The sequence below is a fragment of the Rhineura floridana genome, chromosome 1 (genome assembly GCF_030035675.1).
Source record: "Rhineura floridana isolate rRhiFlo1 chromosome 1, rRhiFlo1.hap2, whole genome shotgun sequence".
Lineage (NCBI taxonomy): Eukaryota > Metazoa > Chordata > Lepidosauria > Squamata > Rhineuridae > Rhineura > Rhineura floridana.
In genome coordinates this window covers 252599552-252623512 of record NC_084480.1, presented here as the reverse complement: position 1 = coordinate 252623512, position 23961 = coordinate 252599552, and the positions used below count along the sequence as shown (strand labels likewise).

General features: G+C 42.8%; 2 protein-coding genes across 6 annotated transcripts in view; both read left to right on the top strand.

Annotated features, from left to right (window-relative positions):
* Positions 1-14820, top strand: part of LOC133370975 (ras-related protein Rab-10-like) — a 48823-nt gene extending 34003 nt beyond the window's left edge. The window contains exons 5-6 of one of the 2 annotated variants that reach the window (XM_061597989.1): positions 10292-10393; positions 14606-14820. In XM_061597989.1, coding sequence (XP_061453973.1) covers positions 10292-10393; positions 14606-14683 — 180 coding nt within the window. In that variant the 3' untranslated portion in view covers positions 14684-14820. Of the gene's footprint in view, positions 1-7408; positions 7553-10291; positions 10394-14605 lie in introns of those variants that run through there. The other variant, XM_061597997.1, reaches the window with a different exon arrangement.
* An 8427-nt stretch (positions 14821-23247) lies between these two features.
* GAREM1 (GRB2 associated regulator of MAPK1 subtype 1) overlaps positions 23248-23961 on the top strand; it is a 137549-nt gene continuing 136835 nt past the window's right edge. Inside the window, exon 1 of one of the 4 annotated variants that reach the window (XM_061597959.1) lies at positions 23248-23784. In XM_061597959.1, coding sequence (XP_061453943.1) covers positions 23664-23784 — 121 coding nt within the window. In that variant the 5' untranslated portion in view covers positions 23248-23663. The remainder of the gene's footprint in view (positions 23785-23961) is intronic. The other 3 variants (XM_061597949.1, XM_061597939.1, XM_061597975.1) reach the window with 3 other exon arrangements.

Genomic DNA, 23961 nt, shown 5'->3' with positions numbered 1-23961 from the left:
GGTACAAATTTTTAAATTTACAGAATGAAAATTGTGGTGCTTATATAATTCTTCATTTATATAAATATTGGATTTCTTCAAATCCCATTTGTGCAATTTCTTGAAGAGAGGATATTTGCAAAATGTTTTGAAGTTGTAAATCATGAGTTACGTTTCTCATATTATGCTAATTAAATACCAGTCATAAGATAGTTCACAAAAACTCCTCCTACCCAATAATGTAACTGATTAAGTGTGTAATGCACTGTGTGTCAAGGATGGGTATTATTAAGAAAAACTGGTGATTACCAGTAAGGCTTTGGTTAGTCTTTGACATTTGTATGCCAGCTGGAAGCATTAACATCAATAAATATCAAAGAGGCTTCAAATGGACAACATGTAACCAAACATCAGAATCAAGTCAGTGTTGACTGGCCTGTACACATTGTACTCTTCATGAGTAACCACAATAAAATATGATATGAAAATGTCTTTCAACCATTTAATAGCTCTACATTATAAGAATCTGAAACACATGGTACAACCACGATAAAAGTGTGATACAACCATCATAAAAGTGCAAAACTAATGGGATTGGATCAAAAGGCTGTGGGATGTGATTTTTGCCAGTCTCCCTTTCCTGATGCAGCCCCATATCTCTTGTTGTTCTGTTCTAAACAGTCCAACAATCCTTAGGAGTAGATGGGGGGGTACGGAGGGAAGGGGGAGGTGGGAAAGCCCTGTTCCATGAATGCAGCTCCTTTAACAAGAGGTCCATGGAGGACAGTGGAGCAAAGCTGTCCAGTAGTTTCAGCGCCATGGAAAGATCCAAGTGAGGAAGTTGCTCCAATAAAGTCTTAGACTGAGGCCTTTTGGGACATGAAGACCAGATTATTCCCCCAGGACTCCTCTGCTTCCTTGAGGAACAGAAGGCCTTAAAGGGAGATACCTGTGACTAGAAGTCTAGCACTTCTCTCAGATTCCCTCCAAGATAGATTGCCCTAGCAGGCTAATATGCTGACATGGGTCCCTGGTATAGAGGAAGTAGATTTCTTGGGAAGGGAGAGGTGCAAAATCCAAGGGCGCATAGAGGATTGATTTAGAGGTTCCTGGCTCAAGGATACCTAATCGAGTGTGCTTTTTCTCGGCCTTGAGCCTGGTCATGATGCTAGTGCCTGGGTTGCTTCTCAGCACCTGTGCCTCTAGAGTCAGAGCCTAGGCTGCTGCTGAGAGTGGGAGTCCTGGCAGGATCCAAGCTGTGGATGCTGTTCATAACTGGTGAATAATCTGAGTATACTAAGAAATGCTGAGGAGCTCATCTTTGTACTGTGCGGAATAAAATATGGAACATTGTTTAAAAGAACACAGAAAATCCCCATCTCGTGCTGTAATTGGAGAACTGCAGTCCACGGGGTAGGAGAAGTAGTATATCCCCCACCCCAAGTCATCCTCTCTAAGGTTCATACACCAACTGGGATCATGCAACAGTGGTAGAAGTGGGTTTTTTGGTGGGGATTTAGAAGTGTCAGGAAGGTAGGAGGGAGAAGTTGTGAGCTTCAGTAAGCTTAGGCCTTCACATGGTGGAGCAACAGTATGCTCACAAGAGTGTCCACAGAAATATTTCTAAGGGTGGTGGTGGTCTATGAATTGTTACTGCAAGTCATTGGCAAACTGCTCCATCCACCATTACATTTAGAATTCCAGGGGGCAAGCACCCCCTTGCCGCACCCCCTGAAGACAGCCTCATATGCCTGCCCTCCACTATGCAATTTCTTAGGGGAATTATACCTTATGTTTGCAATGTAACCTTTTTTTCTTCCAGGTTTTGTGGTTTACTGTATGGACTAGTGTACTGTGAACTAGCACCATGCACACAATATTTCAATACTTGTGATTGGGTCTTTACTGTAAGGCACAGGCTGAACGTAGTAGGAAAGACACTGTACATGCTACAGATCTTTCAAGTGGAATCTTTATAAAAGATTTCTGGTTTAAGAAAAATGTATTTTTTTGCATTCCTTGTATCCCTATATATCTAGAATTCACTGAAAACACAGAGTTAATCTATACAAGTAAATATAGGCTCCTTATGGATTTTGGGCAAACTGTTACTTTAAAAACAATTGTGATTATGCACTTAAAAGCTATCATGATGAATATTCACAAGAGGGCAGTGTTGTGGTATCACATTTCCTGGTTTCTGAATAGTTCAGTGCCTTTTTCAATTGTATGACTAACCGAGTAACTTTTTATTAATGGAACAGTCAATTACTACCTCTCACTGAGTGGACTCTATCTAGATTTCCTTTGTACTCTGAATTGTTCTTCCATTCCTTTATCACAATAGGAGAGATAATTCTGCTTTCTCTCCATTTGGTGAAATTTTCCTAGGGAGCAAAAGAGGTAATGGTATCCACTTGCTCCAGTTTTACCAAGAATCAATCCTCTAGTATTCATTCTATTAATAAATGAGTAACATTTTGACATTTATAACGGCAAACATTAAGCAAAAGCACTGTATCCCTAGAGGACTCTGAAGAGAGAATCATGTCTTCCCTGGGCTTTTGTGGGCACAACGAAACCTTAGTTCTGATTAAGTGATTTAAATTGCTATTGAAATCACTTAGAAAAGAGACCATTTTTAAAAATAATTGATTTGAATCAAATTGCCCATTCATACTTAATATTACCTGAACAATGATGCATATTAATTGGTTAATATAACCACAAAACATATTAGCTTGGTTCCTAAGATAAGTTAACTTAATGAAGTTCACAAAGGGGAAAGTTTCCTGTCTCCACTCACACATATACCCACCCTGTAGCCATCTGCACTCCCCCCCATTAAAACCCCCCCTCTTTGGAGGGTTTGGGGTCCTCCTGAACAAAATTGTGGATGATTTCTCTTACCTCAGCAATCTGTGCTCTATACCACACTGTTCAGGAGCCCCCTCCCACAATGACCCTCTGGAGAGACTTTTCAGAGGTGCAGCAGTATGCAGGGAGAAGTGAATGGGAAATATTTACAAAATAAAAAAAGAAAGCAATTGAAATAGGGGAAGGGCTGTAGCTTAGTGGTAGAGAACCTGCTTTGCATGCCAAAGGTCCCAAGTTCAATCACCGGCATCTTCAGGTAGGGCTGAGAAAAAGGCTCCCGCCTGAAACCCTGGAGAGCCACTGCCAGTCAGTGTAGACAGTACTGAGCTAGAGAGATCAGTGGTCTGACTCTGTATAATGCAGCTTCTTATGTTCCTAAAAGTGCCTAGATTTTTGTTACAGAAGTGGGGTGGAGAGAGGAAGAAGGCCCTTCAAGCCTCTCTTTCTAGTCCTCTGAATTCTCCTCAGGCCACACATTGTCCTGAGCCATATCCTTCACAAGCCCTGATTTGCACCCTCCTTGAGTGTTTTTGCCAGAGTAGAATATGTCCTTGAACTCTGATAATGCTTCTGACTTGCCTGGATGGAGGATAGAGATGAATTTGTGATTGTGAAGTTAGCATACTGTACAAAGGTAAAATTCAACGCTCTGCTTACTTTTGCTACTGGACCCACTTACTCCTGCCAAGTGTCCCCTAGAAAGGCATGTGGTCCTCAGGCTGAAGAAAAGTCTCCACCCCTGCATTACATTATAGAGCTGACGTCCTGTTCTATTTATTTATTTTGCTGTGGTTATTCCCTCCTTCCCCTGAAGGAGAGTTCGTGATCAGTAATACTTGATTGAAAAAGCTTTGGACATCCACTAGAACTAAATCTCTTCTTGTTGACCTTTGAGGTGTCGCTGCCTTTTAGTGATGCCAGAAAAGTAACCAGGTGGAACATAGCCAGGTGTGCAGAAAGATATCACACTTACATCCATTTTGGATGCTATATAATCTGATACACTTCCCTAGGTGTTGATCCTAAAAAAATGAAATGTAGTCAGATGAACCAGAGGCAAGAGATCCTTGGTGGTTTATGTCAGGGATTGCCAACCTTTTTGGGCTAGTAGGAACATTTGAAATTTTGAGACAGTGCCATGGGTGCCAGTCACAAAATGGCTACTATCAGCATGTGGCATATCACTAAATGGCTTGGCATGACATTGGCATGGCATAGCACAGCACAGCATAAAACAGTTGCCATGGGGGTGTTGCAAAATGGCTCCCATGTTTAAAAAAGTAGAAAAGGAGACAACCACAACATGGTACAGATGTGCCCCCTCACCAATGGGGAAAAGGCAACGACATCAGCCACTACCACACTCATTTACAGAGAGAAGTTCTTTGTATGTCTCCTGTGTTCAGAATAACTGGGAGGGTGGGCATTCAGTACTGGCACCCATGGAAATATGGGCATGTTTAAGGGGGGGTGTTATTGTAGAAGAGGCTGAGCTAGTGCAAATAGGAAGTGAACAGGAAAAAGTGTCTCAAATATGGAATTTGGAGGGAATATTTCCTTAGACCTTTTGCGGGTGCCATAGGAAGTGCTGGTGGGTACACTGGTGCCTGCTGGCACCAGGTTGGAGACCCCTAGTTTATGTCTATGGTTTCCCTTTCTTATACAACACTGAACGTGAACTTATCCAAGTTTGCAACATGTTTCTTTTCATAAAGCATCATGCAAGCTCCAAGTCTAGGCTCTAAAAAAGCCTTCCATATTCCCTTAATTAAAAATAAGAGATGTTCTGACATATGCTGTGTGGGTGGCAGAAATATCAAAGGCTAGAGAAAAATGTTGTTTTTCAGCCAGAAATGCCCAGGCAACATTTTCTAGTTTTAAAAATATTTTTGATTACTCATCCCTTTCTTTCTGTAATTATCTATTTCAATTTATATACTGTCTGTTTTATATTAGTATTATTTCTGATTTTAATATTACAATTACATCTTTATTAACCTTTATGTGGCATTTTATATTGGCAACATGCTTTAAAATACTGTTTGCCTTTACACAAACCTGATTTTTTATTACTGTTGGTAACACTTTTTTCTTTTCATACAGTTGTTTTATTTATTTATATTGGGCCATTTGGGCGCTGTTCTTCAACATCAAAGGGTTCTCAATAGTAGCTAACAGTAAAAACAAAGAATTTTTTTAAAAAACAGCTAAAACTAGAACAACATTAAAAGGAGCAGAACAACAAAAAGGGGTTTTATCCTTGCTTAGCTCTGGTTTTATTTTGTTTTAAAATATATTTAAACCAAAAATTTAAGAGACAAATAAAAAAAAGGATTCTTCTTTCCCTGGCACTGAAAGAGAATGGCACCAGGAGGTGAGCCTCTTTGGGGGAGTGATTTGAAAGATGGAGCGCTGCACCAAAAAGTCTTGGGGGTGGTCATTCTTCTCTCTTGCTCAAATGTTGTCCCATTCATGCAAGGACTTCCTCTTGCAAAATAGCCTTCCCCTGCATGCCCCCTCAAATCTGCTTTGGAGGATTGAGGGAACTCCCCAGAACTAATTGGGGAAGGTAGGAGTAGGAGAGGGAGGAGAAGTTCCATTGCACAAGTGAAAGTCCTTGAACAAATGGAATGGCTTTGTTGGATATAACCCTATGTGTCTTGAGATATTAACATAGATTAACAAATAATATCCTTCATATTAGTGCTGCACTGTAACATCAATTAGATTAATCAATTTAAAAACTTTTAATTGACTTAAAGGATCCCACCAATTATTCAGGCAGCAATTATTTCTTTGAATATACATATTAATACAAGTACATATTTTTAAAAACTACAGATGTCAAGCGTTGTCTTACCAGGTGCTCCACTCCCCCTTTTCTCATCGTAGGAAGGAATGCTTCTAACTGAGGGGGGAAGGGTTCTGCTTAGAACCGCATTCCCTCTTGGGTAGTGTTTTTGGGGCTGGTGAGAGGTAGGGCCAGAACCACCACCCCCTTTATGTGTATGTCTCTTTCTTTGAAGATCACCACAACACACGCAGTCTCTCTTCACATACGTGCATTGTCACATCACACACAGATCTCTCTCTCTGTCCGCAAACATTCGCTCCTAGATCATGCTCAGTCAGGAGCCTGCTGCTTCAAACCATCCCAAGCTCTCACACATGGAAGGGGGGGGCAGGGGAAGCTGCTTTATTTGGGGCCACCTTAAAGTGCCCTGAGCAGCTTAGAACAGCACCTCCCACTCTTTTCCGTCTCACCTTTCCCAATAGAGGGGAGGGGAGGGGTGGAGGAAGTTTCAGGAGGGGCTGTTTCATGGTCCTTGTGGCACCTTGAGGTGCCACGTTCCAACAGAGCATGGTTCATTTGCTGTACCATCAGGAAAGGTATTGGGGGGGAGAGAAGCATTGGAAGCCGGCAGGTGGGCAGGGGCAGTGGGGCTGGTTGTGGGCTGGATGGAAAAATGCTGCAGACCAGATTCAGCCTAGAGGCCATTCCTGCTCTAATGTTATGCTTACTATAATGCATCTGTGCATTATCTAAAAACAAGGAAAGTGTGATTCTTGTTTTAGAAATATTGTTTACCCATATACAAATGTCTTCAGATTTAATTGATTTGTCAGTTGATTAAACCTATAATTCATTCATTTAAAAAATTCTTTAACCAGGTTACAGTCCTATGTAAGATTTTTCAGTAGCAAATCTTTATAAGCCTCCTTTTTATAACCACACAATACCCCAAACCTCAGATTTTCATACTTACCATGCCAGAATGTTGGTAGTTAGCATCCAAGCTTTTCTGTGGATGAGATTGTAGAAATCTTCCTAATGTGATTCATTAAAAGGTTTGTTTTCCCATGGCTTACTCCTATTGGCACGAATAATTCAATCCTTTTCATTTGCTCCATGCAATCAAGTATAGAAACTAGTAATTACAGGTGCTCAAAATAGCTATAAATTGTATGCCTGCTTCCCCCTACACACTAACCTGGAGGAAAGACTTCTAGGGAGCCACACTAAATTCAGGAGGAATGATTAAATTTGATATTCAAAAAGGCATGCAGGTTCTTTTCTTTCTTGATTTATTTGACCTTTCTTTCCTCCTTCATAAGATCTCCATAGGGAGCATGAAGCCACACGTGTTTGAAAAGCATGTCTGAGAAATGTCATTGCAAACTTGTTTAAAGCTTTGTAGAGTCCATTCATTGGTGATATTTTATCTATGAACCAAACATTCACTGTTTATTGCATACCAACTGTAACCTAAGATTGGAATGAAACACTTGTAGTATGTTAGAAATAATATGCAGTTTTAACTTTAAATCTTTGCCATTTTAAACCCACCCACCCCCAAATTGAAATGTGAAGCTGTAGGAGGATATTTAATTTTCTGAAAATTGTTGTGGGTAAAGACTTGCAATTGTTGAAAAATGAAGCTCCAAGTCATTTTATTGGGAATATTTCTGTGTGGAATGAATCTCATTTGTAAAGTGTAGTGGTTTTTTATTTGGTTATCCTCTCCTCCATCTTTTTTTGTGAGGTGTAAAGGTAAAATGTCCTTGGAGATCTTTTGCACTCTTCTGTGAACTCTTGTGCAGCTCCCATTCATTCCAGTTGGAACTTCAAGAAAATCAGAGCAAAATACATCTGAAAGTATGATCAATTCAAAGGACTTTATGTTTCACAACTGAGGTATAAATTCTCCATTCCCTACTGAAATATGTTTTTTTTAAAATGTTGTTTTGCTTTTTAAAAATAGCTGATCCTAGTAGACAAAATTTGGATGCTTTGCAACACAACATTAAATTAGTCTTCTGGACTGCCTCCTTTCCTTTCCTCTAACAGAAGCTTTCATTTCTCCTTTTGGTTAATCAGAGTTTTTTGTGTTGTGTGTTGTCTGAATTGACAAACTGTGGTTTAATGGTTTGTGTAAACTATGGTATATGAAGCTGGCCTATTTAACTAACCATAGTTAATGTTAGCCACAGTTCCTAGTTCCAGTTCCTAGTTCCTTGCTCCCGCAAGATGCAGTAATGGCCACCAGCTTGGATGGCTTTAAAAGAAGATTAGACAAATTCATGGAGGACAGGGCTATCAATGGCTACTAGCTGTGATGGCTGTGCTCTGCCACCCTAGTCAGAGGCAGCATGCTTCTGAAAACCAGTTGCTGGAAGCCTCAGGAGGGAAGAGTGTTCTTGCACTCGGGTCCTGCTTGCGGGCTTCCCCCAGGCACCTGGTTGGCCACTGTGAGAACAGGATGCTGGACTAGATGGGCCACTGGCCTGATCCAGCAGGCTCTTCTTATGTTCTTATGTTCTTACGAAATGACAACCTGTGGTTTACTAAAAGCAGAAGTGAAAGCTTGCAAACTCCACTACTGTCCATGTGGTAGGAAGAGAGGGGAAAACACATGAGCCCAGGAAGAGGCAAGGGTCATTCACATGAAACTAAACCATGGCTTAATTTTATGTCTGAACATGGCTGTTGAATGAAAATATCTGCAAACTACTATATCAATGGTATTGCACCTGACCAGATAAAAACAGCTTTTGCCAGCTGTTGGATGTTGTAACAGAGAGGTACCAGATTTTGTGTGTGTATAGTAGAACTGTAAACAAATATCTATATATTTGGATGTATATTGCTGTAAAATGAGAATCAATTACATTGTTGGATATGAAATACCATTAATACCTGTCTTTTGGATTACCTAAAAGTTAATATTAGAAACGTTATACAAATTCTGGGTTGGAAATTTTATTATCACCTTGTGGGATTCTACTGGTAAAACACTGCAAAACCCATTACTTACAATAGAGGACAGGATAAGAGCTGTGGTGTGTTATGTTGATGAATAAAATGCAACATTTCAGATGTGTATGGGTTTAGGCCTGGCTGTAGGATTTGGAGGAGGCAGTCTGCCCTTGGTGGTCTTCCCCACCTCCAGCACCAACTGGGCTGTTTCCAGCTAATGCTTGGGCCCCCTGGCAGTGCTGTTGTAGCCATTAGTCTTGCACTCCAGAGCAGGCTTACCCAGCAGTAGCACTATAATGGGTCAGAAGTTGAGCAATGTGGAAGAGGAGATGGGTTACTCGTGAGGGGGAGGCTTGTGGCTTGAGCAGCACTGCCAGAGGGCCCAAGTGGCAGCAGACAAAGGGAGTTGGCAAGGCATTGGTCCCAGTGGCCTCTGCCAGGGTGCAAGGACCCAGGTATCCAAGCCTATGTGACACGGTGACTCAGTGCTGGAGTCTCACTGTTGGGACAGTGGCAACCATTTTATTTTAGAATGTAAAGCCACATGAAAATGTTGGACAAGTCTTGTTTATAACTTTAAAATTCTTTTATACAAATAAAACAATGGATTCAAAATAAGAATATTTCCTTCAATAAGATCCGCACTAGCCACTGACATTTCCAGGAAGCTGGGGCAGAGGGCTTACCATCATCACCCTCCCCAGCTTTTCTCCTTTTGCTGCTGTTGGTCTCCTCTGGAGTAGAGACAATGGACCCAGCTGTAGGTTCTAGCCTGGTGAGAGGACCCCCTGCCATCTGAACTGTATTTAAGGCAGGCTGCTGACTGCAGCAAGACAAGCACCTGGAGCTCTGTTAGCTTTCTTTTCTTTTTCTTTTTTTGAACTTACATATGTAAATCTAGAATATTTATTTGGTAACATTGCATTTATTTTATATTTGTTAAATTGTTGGTTTTGCCCTATTTGAATTTATTATGTTTGTAAACCTATTTCTCTCCCCTATCCCAATGATTTGTATTTTGATATTTTGCATGTTTGTTCTAAACTGCTTTGGGCACAGCTTGCTTTGCAAAGGTGGTATATAAATAAACCCAATCAATATTCAGGAAATAAAAAGCTGGCTTATCACTAGTTCAGACTGCTTGTCAATCTAGACAACAGCTTGCAGAGGTCTTTCATATCACCTGTTAACTGATCCTTAACTTAATACATCAGGGAGAACCCATGACCTTCTGCATGCAAAGTGTGTACTCGACCATATGTTGCTGTTTTATACTATAATTTTTAAGGAAGAATGTTTGCTGGCTGTGCAGTATTTTGAGAGTGAAAACCTGCGGGTAGTATTGGTTTGAACCTGGTTAATGAAGGAGACTTTTGCTTAAGTTAAAAAAACATTTAACCAGAACTCCCAGTAAAGTTAAAGTGAAAAACAACATTACACTACTATCTAAATATCCCATTTTAACAGCTGTTTAGAAGTTAGTATCCTATAATGGCAGAACGGGAGATAATAGGTTATTTGGGCCAGAGATATCTAAGGATATATTTTCATTCCAACCCTGTGATTTTGAAATAAGGTCCATTGATTTTACTCTGTGAGTTGATTTTGCTATGAATTACACTTTCTCATCATCAGTAGTGTTGGAATTCAGACTCATGCTCCTTTTTTGTTTTCCAGCTTGCTTGGGAATATGGAATACCCTTTTTTGAAACCAGTGCTAAGGACAACATAAACATTGAAGATGCCTTTTTAGTGCTAGCCAAAGAAATACTGAACAAGGTAGGCTTCTTGGAAGAAACTACTTTTTTAGATTTCTTATACTATATCTTGTGAATTAAGAGAGATGGCCCAGAAATACAAATGTATCCCTGCTCTATGGATATTTTTAGCCTATGTACTGCAGTCTTTGCCTTAACAACCAAGGATGTTTTGAAGCAAGAAAATATGTGTGTCAGAAAGAAGACTTTTAAACATATGGATCTACTTGCTATGTATACCTCCATCCACCTACCAACCGATATGTCAGGGATGGGAGCCTCCAGATGTTAGACTTCAACTCCCATCAGCCCCAGCTAGCTGCGGTTCCCCATTCTTGCTATATTCAAAAGTAGGAGGAATGCTGACCACAGTGTCATTCAGTTGCTGTTGTTTTACCTCCTAGGAGAGTAACATTAGTTCCCACCATAGTCTGTGAATTTCTCCAGTGAGCACCCAGAATTGCTGGCTGTTAATATAATTTGATTCTTTACATAGAATGTGGAGGCTTCATCTCAAATTCACAACATAATTTGGAGTGAATAATGTAAACTAGTGATAGATTTACAAAATTGTGCATAATTTAAAAATTTGTGGCAGCCAATAACAGACTGTCTATCTCAGTATTCGAGTAACATGGATTATTTGCCGCCCTGGGCTCCTACTGGGAGGAAGGGCGGGATATAAATCAAACAAATAAATAAATTCACATTTTACATCATTATGGCCAGAGATGAATCAAGGTTAACCTCCACAATGTGAACTTGTACCTTCAGGGGAATGCAACCCCATCCATTACAGAATGAACGCCACTCCCATGGGCAGATAAACACCTGCCCACAGTAGCTTCATCTTATCTGGAGTTCTGATTGCAGTAATTGAAATATTTCTGAATTCATTACGGTCTCAACTAGCTAATCAATATGTATTTAAAAGACAGACTACATGAGGGAGTCCTGGTTATTCTAAACTAAATGATTCAAGTTAGACACAAAATATTTTGTCAAGGCACTTAGTTTTTGTAGTAGGTTTTTCAGTGAATGGATGTTTTCCATACATGTACCATTGCTCTTTACCAGCAATATTTATTTAGAATATTTATTTTTATTTATTTAAAACATTTATATACTGCTTAATCATTTGCATTTTAAGTGGTGCAATGAAAAGGCTATACATAAAACAAACAATACAATAAATCAATAAATATTGGACTAAGAGCCAGTGTGGACTAGGACCTGGGAGACCAAGGTGAAAATCCCCACTCAACCATGCAACCTGCTGGGTGACCTTGGGCCAGTCACAGTCTCTCAGCCTAACTTACCTCACAAGTAAGGATAAAAAGTGAGGATAAAATGAAAAGGGAGGATAACCTTGTATGCCACCTTGAGCTCATTGGAGCAAAGGGAGAATATAAATGTCATAATGAATAAACAAAATAATAATAAAACCAAACACTACCTTAAAACATCTGCTGGAACAGACGTTTTAGTCATACGCCTGAAGTTCAACAAGGAGGGTGCCAGTCTAATCTCAGATGGGAGTTCCACAGGCTTGGGCCCAGTACATTGAAAGCACAGCTTCTGGTTGTTACAAGCCATGCATCTGAGGCATGGGGAACTACCAACAGAGACTCCTCCAGATATCTCAGCGATCAGGCTGGGATATAAGGAATCAGGTGGTCTTTAAGATATCCTGGACCCAAGATGTTAAGGGCCTTGTAGATTAATACAGGAACATTGAACCTGGGCTGGTAACATGTGGGCAGCCAGTGCAAGCCTTTAAGCACTGGAGTTACATGCTGGCAGCAGTCTGTCCCCATCAACAGTCCAGCTGCAGCATTTTGCACCAGCTGGAGCTTCCAGACCAGGCACAAGAGTAACACCACATTGACCAGTGCCGATTTGAAAGCATTCTGTCAACCTAACAGGCTGATCTCAGTTCTAGGTCATTCTTTGTCCACCATCTGCTGCTTTTACTGATCCATTTTTCCCACCTCGGAAAAAGTATTTAAATGTTTGGTCAGTTTCGGAGTGAGCTTTCTGCTATCTGCACTCCATTTGTCTCCCAGCCTATCTCATTGCCTGCAATACCTTAGTAAACTGAAGTACAGTGTGGGCCCTGAAGCATTGGTGAGGACCCTCAGGAGTGGTCAACAGTCCTCCTCATCTCTCCATCCCACAAGATAAGGGCCTCAACAGGATCACTAGTTCTATTCACCAGGAAATCCACTGCCACCCCGAGCGTTCAGGAATCTGCCAGGTTCCATTAGTCTCTGGGGGTGGACCATCTGCATCCGTTCCCCATCCCTGGGTTGTTGCCCCAAATCCTAACTTTACCAGGAAGTGGTCTGACCATGACAACAGGATGATGACCACCACCACCCCATATCCAGACCACTCCTCTCTCCACTAGAGGCAAAACCAAAATCCAGAGTATGCCTTGCTCTGTGTGTTAAGCCAGTGACTATCTGGGACAATCCCATAGTTGCCATAGAGGCCACAAGGTCCTCAACTGGCCCTGAAGCAGCCCAGGCATGGATGTTGAAGTCTCCAACACAACACCAGAAACAACCTCAGCCAGGCCAATCAGGAAGTGTGTTGGGCAGCATCCCCAGCCTGTCTCCATAGCCCTGTGTTAGATATGGGCCCTCTAGACTAGCTCTTTCGTGGAATAGAATGACTTTCTATGAACTATGGCAATGCCTCACCCTGCCCCTTTAGTCTGGGTTGGTGTTGCACCAAGTGCCCAGGTGGGCAAAGCTATATCAGGTCAAGCCTATGCAGTTCCCCCACCCAGGTCTCAATGATGTATGCCAGATCAGCCTGTTCATCCACAATAAGGTGGATCAACACAGTTGAATTACAGTTCAGGACAGACCGTAGTACTTCACATAGTACATAATTAATTGATGAATTCTCTGCCCCCTGATGCAGTGATAATCACTAGCTTAGAAGACTTTGAAGGAGTAGACAAATTCATGGATGATAAGTCTATCAATGTCTGTTAGGCATGATTGCTACTTGAACTCTTCATGTTTGGAGACATCATGCCACTTTGTATTATTTGCTGGGAAACAAACAGCAGGAGAAGACTATTGCCTTGAAGTTCTGCCCAAAGGCATCTCGCTAATCAAATGGGAAACAGTATGCTGGTGTAGCATTCTGATTTAACAGACTGTTCTGAATCCTCAGAGTAATACTGGATTGGAAGTGAAAGATGCAAGCTTAAATCCATGCTCAATCAAGATTTTGTTGGAAGGATTTGTGCAAGAAGCTCACTTTGTCAAGCCTTAGCCTAATTCCAAGACATGATGCAACTAGGGTTGAGTTTGAGTCCAGGCAAGCAAGGGACAGACAGTCAATAGACTTGGCTGTAGGCAGGAAGTCAGGCACTGGATCACATGGATAAGGAACAAGGGCCAGACACACTACATGTGGTCATGACAACGCTAAAGGTTAGACACCTTGTGAGACAGACAAGGCTCAAAGAGCCAGAACATGGGGCTATGATGTAAGACAGCAGTCAGGAAGAAAAGTAGGTAGAGTTCTCATACTCAGGCCAAGTTTCTTGGAATCATGAGGTGGCCAGGCTCTAATGGCTTTATTGGGACCTGATATGTCCCAGCTGGCTTAGACAGTCAGCCTACAGTATTCAAGCTAGGAGGTCTGCTGGCTTTCTTAAGACTGGAACTGCAGCTTAAAAAGACACCCTTTTCCTTAAGCCCTAGTATCTATGGCATCCTGTGGGCCCAGAATGCTGGTAGCACAAGAGGTAAGGTGTTGCTGGAGGCCCTGGTTAAGACCCTCCCCCCTTAACACCTTAAATGTTCACTCTTGGCTCCTCATCTGTGAAGTAGGGAATAATTATGGCCAATTTTACAGAGTTGCTGTAAGGTTGTACTGATGTGCTGCTCCATTGTGATGGAAGGTAGCTGAGCCCTGGTAAACTCCAGGTATACCTGGATGGTGGGTTATTCGAATACCCAGTGTACACAAACAACCACTACTGATGGGACAGCACAGATCTGTCTTAGCTAGCAGAAACCTTGTCTTTTACATCCAAAAAACAATGACTGTTCTACTATGGCGTGCTATTTTAAAATGTGTCTTTCCGTTATACTTTTTAATCTTAATCATAAAGGTTTCAGTTCATATACTCAACTATATAATTAAAAGAATGTATATTATGAACTTTGTTTGTACTGGATTAAATTATGTTCTCTTTCTTTCTCCCCAGAGTCCCTGTGTACTGCTTGACTTAGATATGGTGGACCTACATGAAAAAGCACAAAAGAGAAATTGCTGCAAGCTGTGATTGGCAGTTTTGTATTATTTCTGATCATATCATCTATTTTGTATATACCAACTCTTGAACTTTAATATTTTTCTCCCTTTGAGGATACACAAAATATCCAGTTTTTACTGATATTAATAAAACAGCAATGCCTGTCATTTTTTAGTTAATTGCCTTCTACAAATGTTTAAAATAGACAAGACTATGATTTGCACTGGAGTCATGAATGTAAAGTCCACTACAGATGGGAGCATAAGAAATATATTTGTGAAAGTGTTGGTAGTTTACACAGGAAAGTTTGTTTTTTGTACAGGAAACTTTTGAGGTAGAAAGGTGAACTCAGTGGGGTGAAACTCAACTGAAAAGAGTTAATGTAATTGTATACTAGGTACTTAACAATGTTACAAGCAGCAAATGTGGCTTCTGCTAAGATGGCATACAGTCTAAAAATAACATAAAGGGGAAAAGAGTACAGGAAAGGAAAAATGTAAATGCTCTTTCAACACCACTTGTGACAGGGAGCATTTTTAATATAGCACAGTTTACTAAATGAAGTAAAAGTAGTTTCACAAAGCTTGATACAATTTAATTTGCCTCTAAAACAGAAGAGTTCAACTACATATGAAGCAACATCACATTTGATAAGACTCATGCCTAGACTTTGTTTTATTTATTTATTTAAAATTTATTTATTTAAAATATTTCTAGCCCGCTCTATTTTAACCAGAAACTCAGAGCGGCGGACAGCAGCAGTAGAATAAAAACTATACAATACACCCAATACATACCATCAACAAGTTAAAAAAAATATAAAAAAATTATGCTACTGTCATAATTTGTTAAAATTCCTATTCTGCGTTTAGTTTAAACGCCGTCTGGAAAAGGAGTGTCTTGACCTGGCGGCGGAATGCCAAAAGCGAAGGGGCCAACCGTACCTCTGCTGGTAAAGCATTCCAGAGTCTGGGAGCGATGACAGAGAACGCCCTATCTCTAGTTCTTGATAAATGAGCTTGTGAGGCTGAAGGAATCACAAGAAGCATATCCTCAGAGGACCTCAATGCACGGGAGGGTTCATAACAGGACAACCGGTCGGACAAATAGGTAGGGCCCAAGCCATGTAGGGCTTTAAAGGTTAGCACCAGCAATTTGAATTGAGTCCGGAAACACAGCAGCAGCCAGTGGAGTTGCTGTAACAGGGGGGTAGTATGTGCCCGAGGGCCGGCCCCGGTCAGCATTCTCACTGCTGCTCATTGAACCAGTTTAAGTTTCCGAACTGTCTTCAATGGCAGCCCCACGTAGAGTGCGTTGCAGTAATCAAGCCGGGATGTAACTAGGGCATGCGTTACCCTCGTCAGATCGGACGTCTCTAGAAACGGTCGCAGTTGGCGAACCAGTCTTAGCTGGGCAAAAGCGCTCCTGGACACTGCAGAGACCTGGGCTTCCAGGTTCAAGGCCAAGTCCAGAAGCACCCCCAAACTGCAAACCTGCATCTTTAGGGGGAGTGTAACCCCATCCAATACAGGTAAATTCCCTATTTCCAGATTTGTCCCACGACTGACGTAGAGCATTTCTGTCTTGTCTGGATTTAATTTCAACTTGTTCTCCTTCATCCAATCCATCACTGCGGACAGGCACTGGTTCAAGGGCTGGACGGCTTCCTTGGCATCAGGAGGAAAGGAGAAATAAAGCTGGGTGTCATCTGCATATTGATGGTATTGAACTCCAAGCCTCCGGGTGACCTCACCCAGCGGCTTCATATAGATATTGAACAACAAAGGAGAAAGGACAGAGCCCTGTGGCACCCCACAAGTCAGCAGCCAAGGGGCTGAGCAAGAGTCTCCAGATATTACCTTCTGGGTCCGACCCTCCAGGAAAGAGCGGAGCCAACACAAGACAGTGCCCCCTAGCCCCATCCTGGTTAGGCGGTCCAGGAGGATACTATGGTCGATAGTATCGAAGGCCGCTGAGAGATCTAGAAGAATTAACAGGGACACACTCCCCCTGTCTAGTTCCCTACGAAGGTCATCCACCAAAGCGACCAAGGCCATCTCAGTCCCATGGCCAGGCCTGAAACCAGATTGGAGTGGGTCGAGATAATCTGTTTCCACTAGGAAATGTTGCAATTGGATGGTCACCACCTGCTCTATTATTTTACTAAGAAAAGGTAGATTGGAAACTGGTCGATAATTACTCAAACACAGTGAGTCTAGGGAGGGTTTTTTTAGTAATGGTCGTATAAGTGCCTCCTTTAAGCAACTTGGAAGAGAGCCTTGGTGGAGGGAGGCATTGACCACCCCACATACCCATGCTACAAGTGGAAAATGTGCCACTCGAAGAACAAATTTTCACCACTCTTTCATGTTTACCAGAACCTTGACTTCAGAAGTTTCCATTTTGCCTGGTTACGTAAGCTAAGCAGAAGTTTCTCTGCAAAGGAGACAGTGATGACCACTAACCTGGACAGCTTTAAAAGAAGATTAGACAAATGCAAAGAGGATAAGGCTATCGATGGCTACTAGCCATGATGGCTATTCTTTGCCTCCACAATCTGCAGTATACTTCCGATACCAGCTGCTGGAAACCGCAGGAGAGGAGAGGAGATGAGAGTGCTCTTGTGCTCATATCCCGCTTGTGGGATTCCCATAGGTATCTGGCTGACCACTGTGAAAACAGAATGCTGGACAAGATGGGTCATTGGCCTGATCCAGCAGGTTCTTTTTGTGTTCTTAAAGGCCAATCTAGTTGCCTTGCTCCATCAAATGAAGAAAGTGTCCCACTGACACCCCCTTCCCCATAACATGGGCAAAAGCAAAATCCCCACCCATAGTTCAACTAATTTGAGATCTCCTGAGAGTGATTGCACCCAAGCCATCTCTGGTTCCAGTCTAACTGAGTTTTATTATGCACCTAAAGAATTGGTTCCAATAGCCATGAAGTAAAGGATGCTGTATAGAAAGCACTGAAAATGCCACTCTAAAATCCAGTCACTCCCTTGATAATCAAGCCAAGGACAATTGCCTTTCATTTTTTCATGCCTGGGAAGTACCCTTCTAGGACCACTTGTTTGTACCTCAAGCTCCTTGCTACCTGTCACGACCTTGAGCTCAGACTAAGAACAGGAGGAGCCAGCTGAGTCCACAGCTCCTGTACCACAAATTCTGGAATTGAACTACAGTACATGGTGCTACAGAATTCACAGAACCCAAGGCTAGGGGTTTGGAGCTCATAGAACTTGGGGCAAGTAGACTAGATCTTGAGTTGGGATCCACACAGATGCAGTTCTCTGAACCAAACTCAAGTGCTTTTCCCAATGGTGCAGAGTGTGTCAAGGTGGGAGGCCACAGAAGGGTGAAGAAGTGCTCATATTCAGGCTATGGGGCTGGCTTTTTAAGAGCCATAGTCTTTAAGCCAAGGTGGTGGAGCTTGGGAAAGGTGGATTGAAGGAAGTGACTTACAAGGTTCACTCAGTTCACTTCTGCCATTTGTCAGAGCAAGTTGCTCACTTGGAACTATCCGTGGTACTGCAACTACTGGCCTGCCTTGCCTGTGAGTACCAAGTATAGATGGGTCAGATCACCACCCCTGGCAGTAACAGTCCTATCATGCCAGAACTCCCAAGTCTCGAAACTGTTTTGAGTCTTGTACTAGTATCTCTCCAGCTCTTCAAGCATGAACATAATTAAGTTTTGCCGGCAAAACTTGCTTCTTCTTTAAACCGATATCATAATGCCGTTGTATAAATCTATGGTGCGGCCGCATTTGGAATACTGTGTACAGTTCTGGTCGCCTCATCTCAAAAAGGATATTCTAGAGTTGGAAAAGGTTCAGAAGAGGGCAACCAGAATGATCAAGGGGATGGAGCGACTCCCTTACGAGGAAAGGTTGCAGCATTTGGGGCTTTTTAGTTTAGAGAAAAGGCGGGTCAGAGGAGACATGATAGAAGTGTATAAAATTATGCATGGCATTGAGAAAGTGGATAGAGAAAAGTTCTTCTCCCTCTCTCATAATACTAGAACTCGTGGACATTCAAAGAAGCTGAATGTTGGAAGATTCAGGACAGACAAAAGGAAGTACTTCTTTACTCAGCGCATAGTTAAACTATGGAATTTGCTCCCACAAGATGCAGTAACGGCCACCAGCTTGGATGGCTTTAAAAGAAGATTAGACAAATTCATGGAGGACAGGGCTATCAATGGCTACTAGCCATGATGGCTGTGCTCTGCCACCCTAGTCAGAGGCAGCATGCTTCTGAAAACAAGTTGCCGGAAGCCTCAGGAGAGGAGAGTGTTCTTGCACTCGGGTCCTGCTTGCGGGCTTCCCCCAGGCACCTGGTTGGCCACTGTGAGAACAGGATGCTGGACTAGATGGGCCACTGGCCTGATCCAGCAGGCTCTTCTTATGTTCTTATACCTCATTTTTGTGATTGGCAGCAGCCTGCCCTCTAGTGGAATAGGTCCAGGATCACATGGAGAACAGGTTCCCCAGCCCACAGTTTGAGCTAAATTCCCACACATGTTCATGTGCCAGAAGGGCTTATTACCTGCAGGCAGAGTATTTGCAAATGAATTTAGAGACATACGTCTTGAGCAAACATGGTAACACCTTTTAAACATCTAGCAGATCAGGAAAAAAGCTAGGCAAAAATCTTTCACCTGATGTGTTATATTTCTATATGCAGGAAGCTACTTATGTAGAGGATAATTGAAGAATCGTCTCCTCTACAGTCTGATGTGGTACAGTCCAAGAAGGACTATCTAGCATGTGATTATGTTGGTTGTGTAGTTTAGCTCAACGTAAATTTCTTTTCAAGCCATTTTAGTTATTTTAATGTTTTCCATTGTGTGTGTGTGTGTGTTTAGTAAACAAATAAATATGCATGTTAGCCAGCTTCTGTAGGGGGGAGGGACTAGACAGTGTATACCAGGGACAGGGAGCCCCTTTCAGCCCAAGGGCTGCATTCTCTTAGCCTTCTGAGGGACGCATGCCAGTGGTGCACATGACAATACATGTGACACTTGCCTTTTTACATTTGGCTACATTCCAGCTATGCAAAAACCAGAGGTTTATACACACACACTTCCATCCAAAAAAGCAAGAGGCATCATCACAATTCAAAGATGCATTCTAGCCAGGCAAAAGCACTTGAGGAGAGTGCACACCAGGCCAGGGGGGAGTGGCCTGGGCAGAGTCCTGAGGGTCAGATGGAGAGGCCAAGAGGGCTGTTTTCAGTCCCTGGGCCTGAGGTTTCCCAGCCCTTATTTCAGCCTGTTGAAATAAACAATGCAATCTCAGTTTTTAGAAGTTTTGGGAATCTAAACATCATGGTAAATGAAATGTTTCTTATACTTAAAAAAGGTTATGAGTTTAAATTAAGAGCAAGGAGCCTTTTTCACCAGGTATTTATCTCCCCCCACCCCCAGGCCAACATTAACAGGTGGGTGGGATAACCTACTTGTCAATCATCTGATGTGATTATGACAGCAGATCATTGTAGGTGGGCACTCCTGCCCACCTGTTAAAGTTGACACGGTGTTGGGGACAGGAAGATAGTAACCAGCAAAGCAGCAGGATTGAACTCTCTCCTCATCAGCTGATGAGCAGAGAGTTCAATCCTGCTCTCTGCAGGGTGTGAGCAGGATTTAACCCCCAGGCATCAGCTGATTAGCAGTGGGTTAAATCCTGCTGCTTTGGCTGTGTGTGTTAGTTCCCTGTGGGGAACTGGCATGTACAATAAACACAGAATTGAACCCTACCCATCAGCAGACATCACCTGCCCACCAGTAACAACAGCTGATTGACAGATGGGCATGGTTTTGGAAAAACGGACTTGCAGGCCAAGATTTACCCATGAGCAGGAAGTTCCATGCCCCTGCTTTATGTTATTTATTTTGTAAAAATGTTAAGGAAACACTAGAGGTCTCGGTCTCCTAATCAGCCAGCTTGTTGCAATCCTGTGTAGTTTCTTAGCTCCACTGAACTCAGTGGGACTTACTTCTGACTATAGAATTGTGTCCGTATGGTTCAAGAAAAGCAGCATCTCCACCCCTGAAGGTTACCAGCCAATCCATTCTAATGTAAAACTGGATCCTATCTCCCAATCTAACCTTCACTTAAAAGGAAAAAAAGCCCCACCAAAAAAGAAAGTTGTAGTTCTTTTAGATCAACCATTTACTTCTCAAAATCCCCCAACTTCTGAATTACCCTTCTCTACCATTCTCTCTGAGCTACTCAGGAATCACTGAGTCTTTTAAATGGACTGGACTAAAGCAAGAGAGAATAACTGCCTAATATTGAACACCCTTTCCTGTTCCTCCTGTTCTTTATCAAAGCAGCAAGAAACCTCAGGCTCTTCTGTGAGTCATTGTTCAAGTGATCAGGTAGTATTTATGACGCAAGTCACCTTCTTTTAACTCCATCTTGCTTGGGGCTAATGAAGCAACCACCCTGGATGAGGAAGGAAATTGTTGGTACAAAAAATGGTATTTTGCAACCAAAAAGATACCTCTATGGACACGTAAATTGTAAAACATTTACACTATTCACAGAATCTGATGGACAAAGTCTCAGTTTACGGCTTGAGATTCATCCAAAATGTCTAGTGTGCCAGGCCTATGATGAGACAAAACTTTAGTTTTCAGTATTAGGGGCCAATTTCTCTGTAACATTTTCTCTTGCAGAGGAAAAATGTTCTGTAGTAATGGGTGACTTCAATTACCTTTACACTAATCACTTAAGTGAGTGTTCTGGTCATGAAAAAGTAGTAAAATTTCTAGGTACTCTGAATGACTGTGCCCTAGAACAGTTGGTTGTGGAATCAGTGACATGTAAGGTGACCCTGGGCTTACTCTTAAGCCATGCACCGTACCTACTGCAAGATGTTGAACCAAGTGGGAACAGTGATCATGATGCTATCCAATTCAATTTATGCGTAAGTGGACAATTTGCCAAGGAACCAGGGCTGTGGAGTCGGAGTTGTGGAGTCGGGAGCAATTTGGGGTGGAGGTGGAGTCGGTAGAAATGTACTGACTCTGACTCCCACTTCAAAATAAATTTTGATTGACACATTTTTTAAAATATAAATTCAACATATCAAAGAAGCTTCTCATGAAGTAAGCGGTATTTGAGCATTTCACCATAACTCAAGATGGAAAACATTTTGTGTGTCAGTGTATGACACAGGACCCAGATGAAGACAAATGCTGTGATGCCAAGATCAGCGCATATTCAGGCAGTGATAAAAATGCTCCTATGAGAGCTTCCAATTTAAAAAGACATTTACAGCCCTTTCCAGGGCTGTGGATTCAGAAGCAATTTTGGGCGGAGTCGGACAGTAGAAAAATAGAGGAGTTGGAGTCAGAGTTGAAGGTTTGGCGTACCGACTCCACAGCCCTGCAAGGAACATCAATACAGTCACATTTCACTTCGAAAGAGGAACATTCTCAAAAATGAGATGCATAAAAATGAGGATGAAAAGGAAAGTCAAGTAGGTCAAATCTCTCAAAGTCTGAGGGTTATTCAAAACAACAATAACAGAACCTCAGGTAGAATGTATATTGCAGACGAGGAAAGGTCTCACCAAGGCCAAGGAGATAACAGCATAGTTAACAAGCAGAGACAAAAAAGTACTAGAAGCAAGATGGCATCTTTCAGAAAATGGAAGTCTTGCCCAAATGAGGAGACAAAAAAGGAATACCAACTATGGCAAATAAGTGCAAGCTGACAAGGGATAAAAATTATTATTAATAATAATGATGAGCATGTCACTAAAAACAGTTAAGACCAACAATAAAAAAAGTATTTAAATACATTAGAAAGAGGAAACTGGCTACAGAGATGGTTGGAACATTGGATGACAAGGGAGCCAAAAGTGTGTTTTCCTCCCCCTCCTCCCCCTTGTGCAATGTGCCTGATGGTGAGTTGTGAAGAACTCACAAGCTTGCTTGCTATTTTATGATGTTTTGGTTGGCCCTAATGGTACTGCCGAACTGTGTATTTCCCCCCCTCAGAAACAATTATTTGAGAACTCAGTGGGGCTTACTGTTGGGGCACTTGTAGGTGGAGCGAGCTCTGCGTTGTTGGGAGGACTGTCCGTGGGAACTGGCGAGCTGTCGACTTCACCCCCTCCCTCAATGCCCTCAAAAACCTCATCCACCTCTGGTTCCTCTCCCTGATCTATCTGAGGAGGCTGGGGCTCGACCGACTCCTCTCCCTGCTCCTCCTTTGGGAGTTGGGGCTCAACAATTACATTCAAGTGAGCGTGTTTAGGAATACAGCCATGGAAATACTGGTCTGCCAACCTAGGAACAACTTAATCCTCCCCACGTTTATTCCGAAGTTAAACCCCATTCTTTTCAGTGGGATTTATTTCTTCCAAGCTTGAAATTTATGTTTTTTACACAATTATTTAGAAAGCAGCTGCTTCCACAGATGTTACTTCTAGAGCACAACCTGAAGTCGCCGCTGTTGTTGCGCTGGAGCTTGCAGAGTGCCTAAGTGGCCAGAGGGGGGAGCGAGAAGGACAGAGTTTGCACAAGGCTCCTAATATGCCAAGAGCTTCTCTCTCCACCCCCCCCCCTTCATTAAAGGAGGGAGCGCCTTGGCTGCACTTTTCCAAGGGAGTGGAGAAGAGGAGGGGCGCTAACTGCGCAGGCGTCTCTCGCACCTTGTTGATTAGTCAGTCCGCGTTGGGATGGCGTTCACTGGGTCAGCTGGAGCTGCAAGTAGACAAGCCGAGGGGAGCAGCCGCCGTCTTTACAGCGCACGCCGCCGCCGTTGCTGCTGCTGCTGCTGAGGAGTCGGCGGAGCAGCTGTTTGTGGGGAGCTACCTTGCTTTTAAGCCAAACCATCATGGCCTGGGGAGACGGCGGCAGCAGTAACAACAACAGGAGAGGCTGAGGAAGGCGGCTCGTTCCGTTCGGGCGGCTGTAGCTCTCCGCAAGGCACTGGCCAAACCCCGCCACCACTTGTCTCCTCCTCCCCAGACCCAAAGAAGGGTGGGAAGATGGATGCGGGCCCCTCGCTGGGCTCTAGTCTCAAGGATGTGAAGTGGAGCTCCGTGTCCGTCCCGTTGGACCTGCTGGTTAGCACTTACCGTCTGCCTCAGGTCGTCAAGCTGGAAGGCGGTGAGTAGAGCGCGAAGGGCCGCGGACGGCGCAAAAGCAGCCGCTGCTCCTTACTAGCAGTTAACTTGGCCGGACATCGGAGGGTTGGAAGAGGGGGAAGCTGAGTCGTCAGAGGAGCTTCTGTGTGGCGGCGGCGGGCGGCTGCTAGAGCCGGGCACAGCTCGTCTTCCCGAGCGA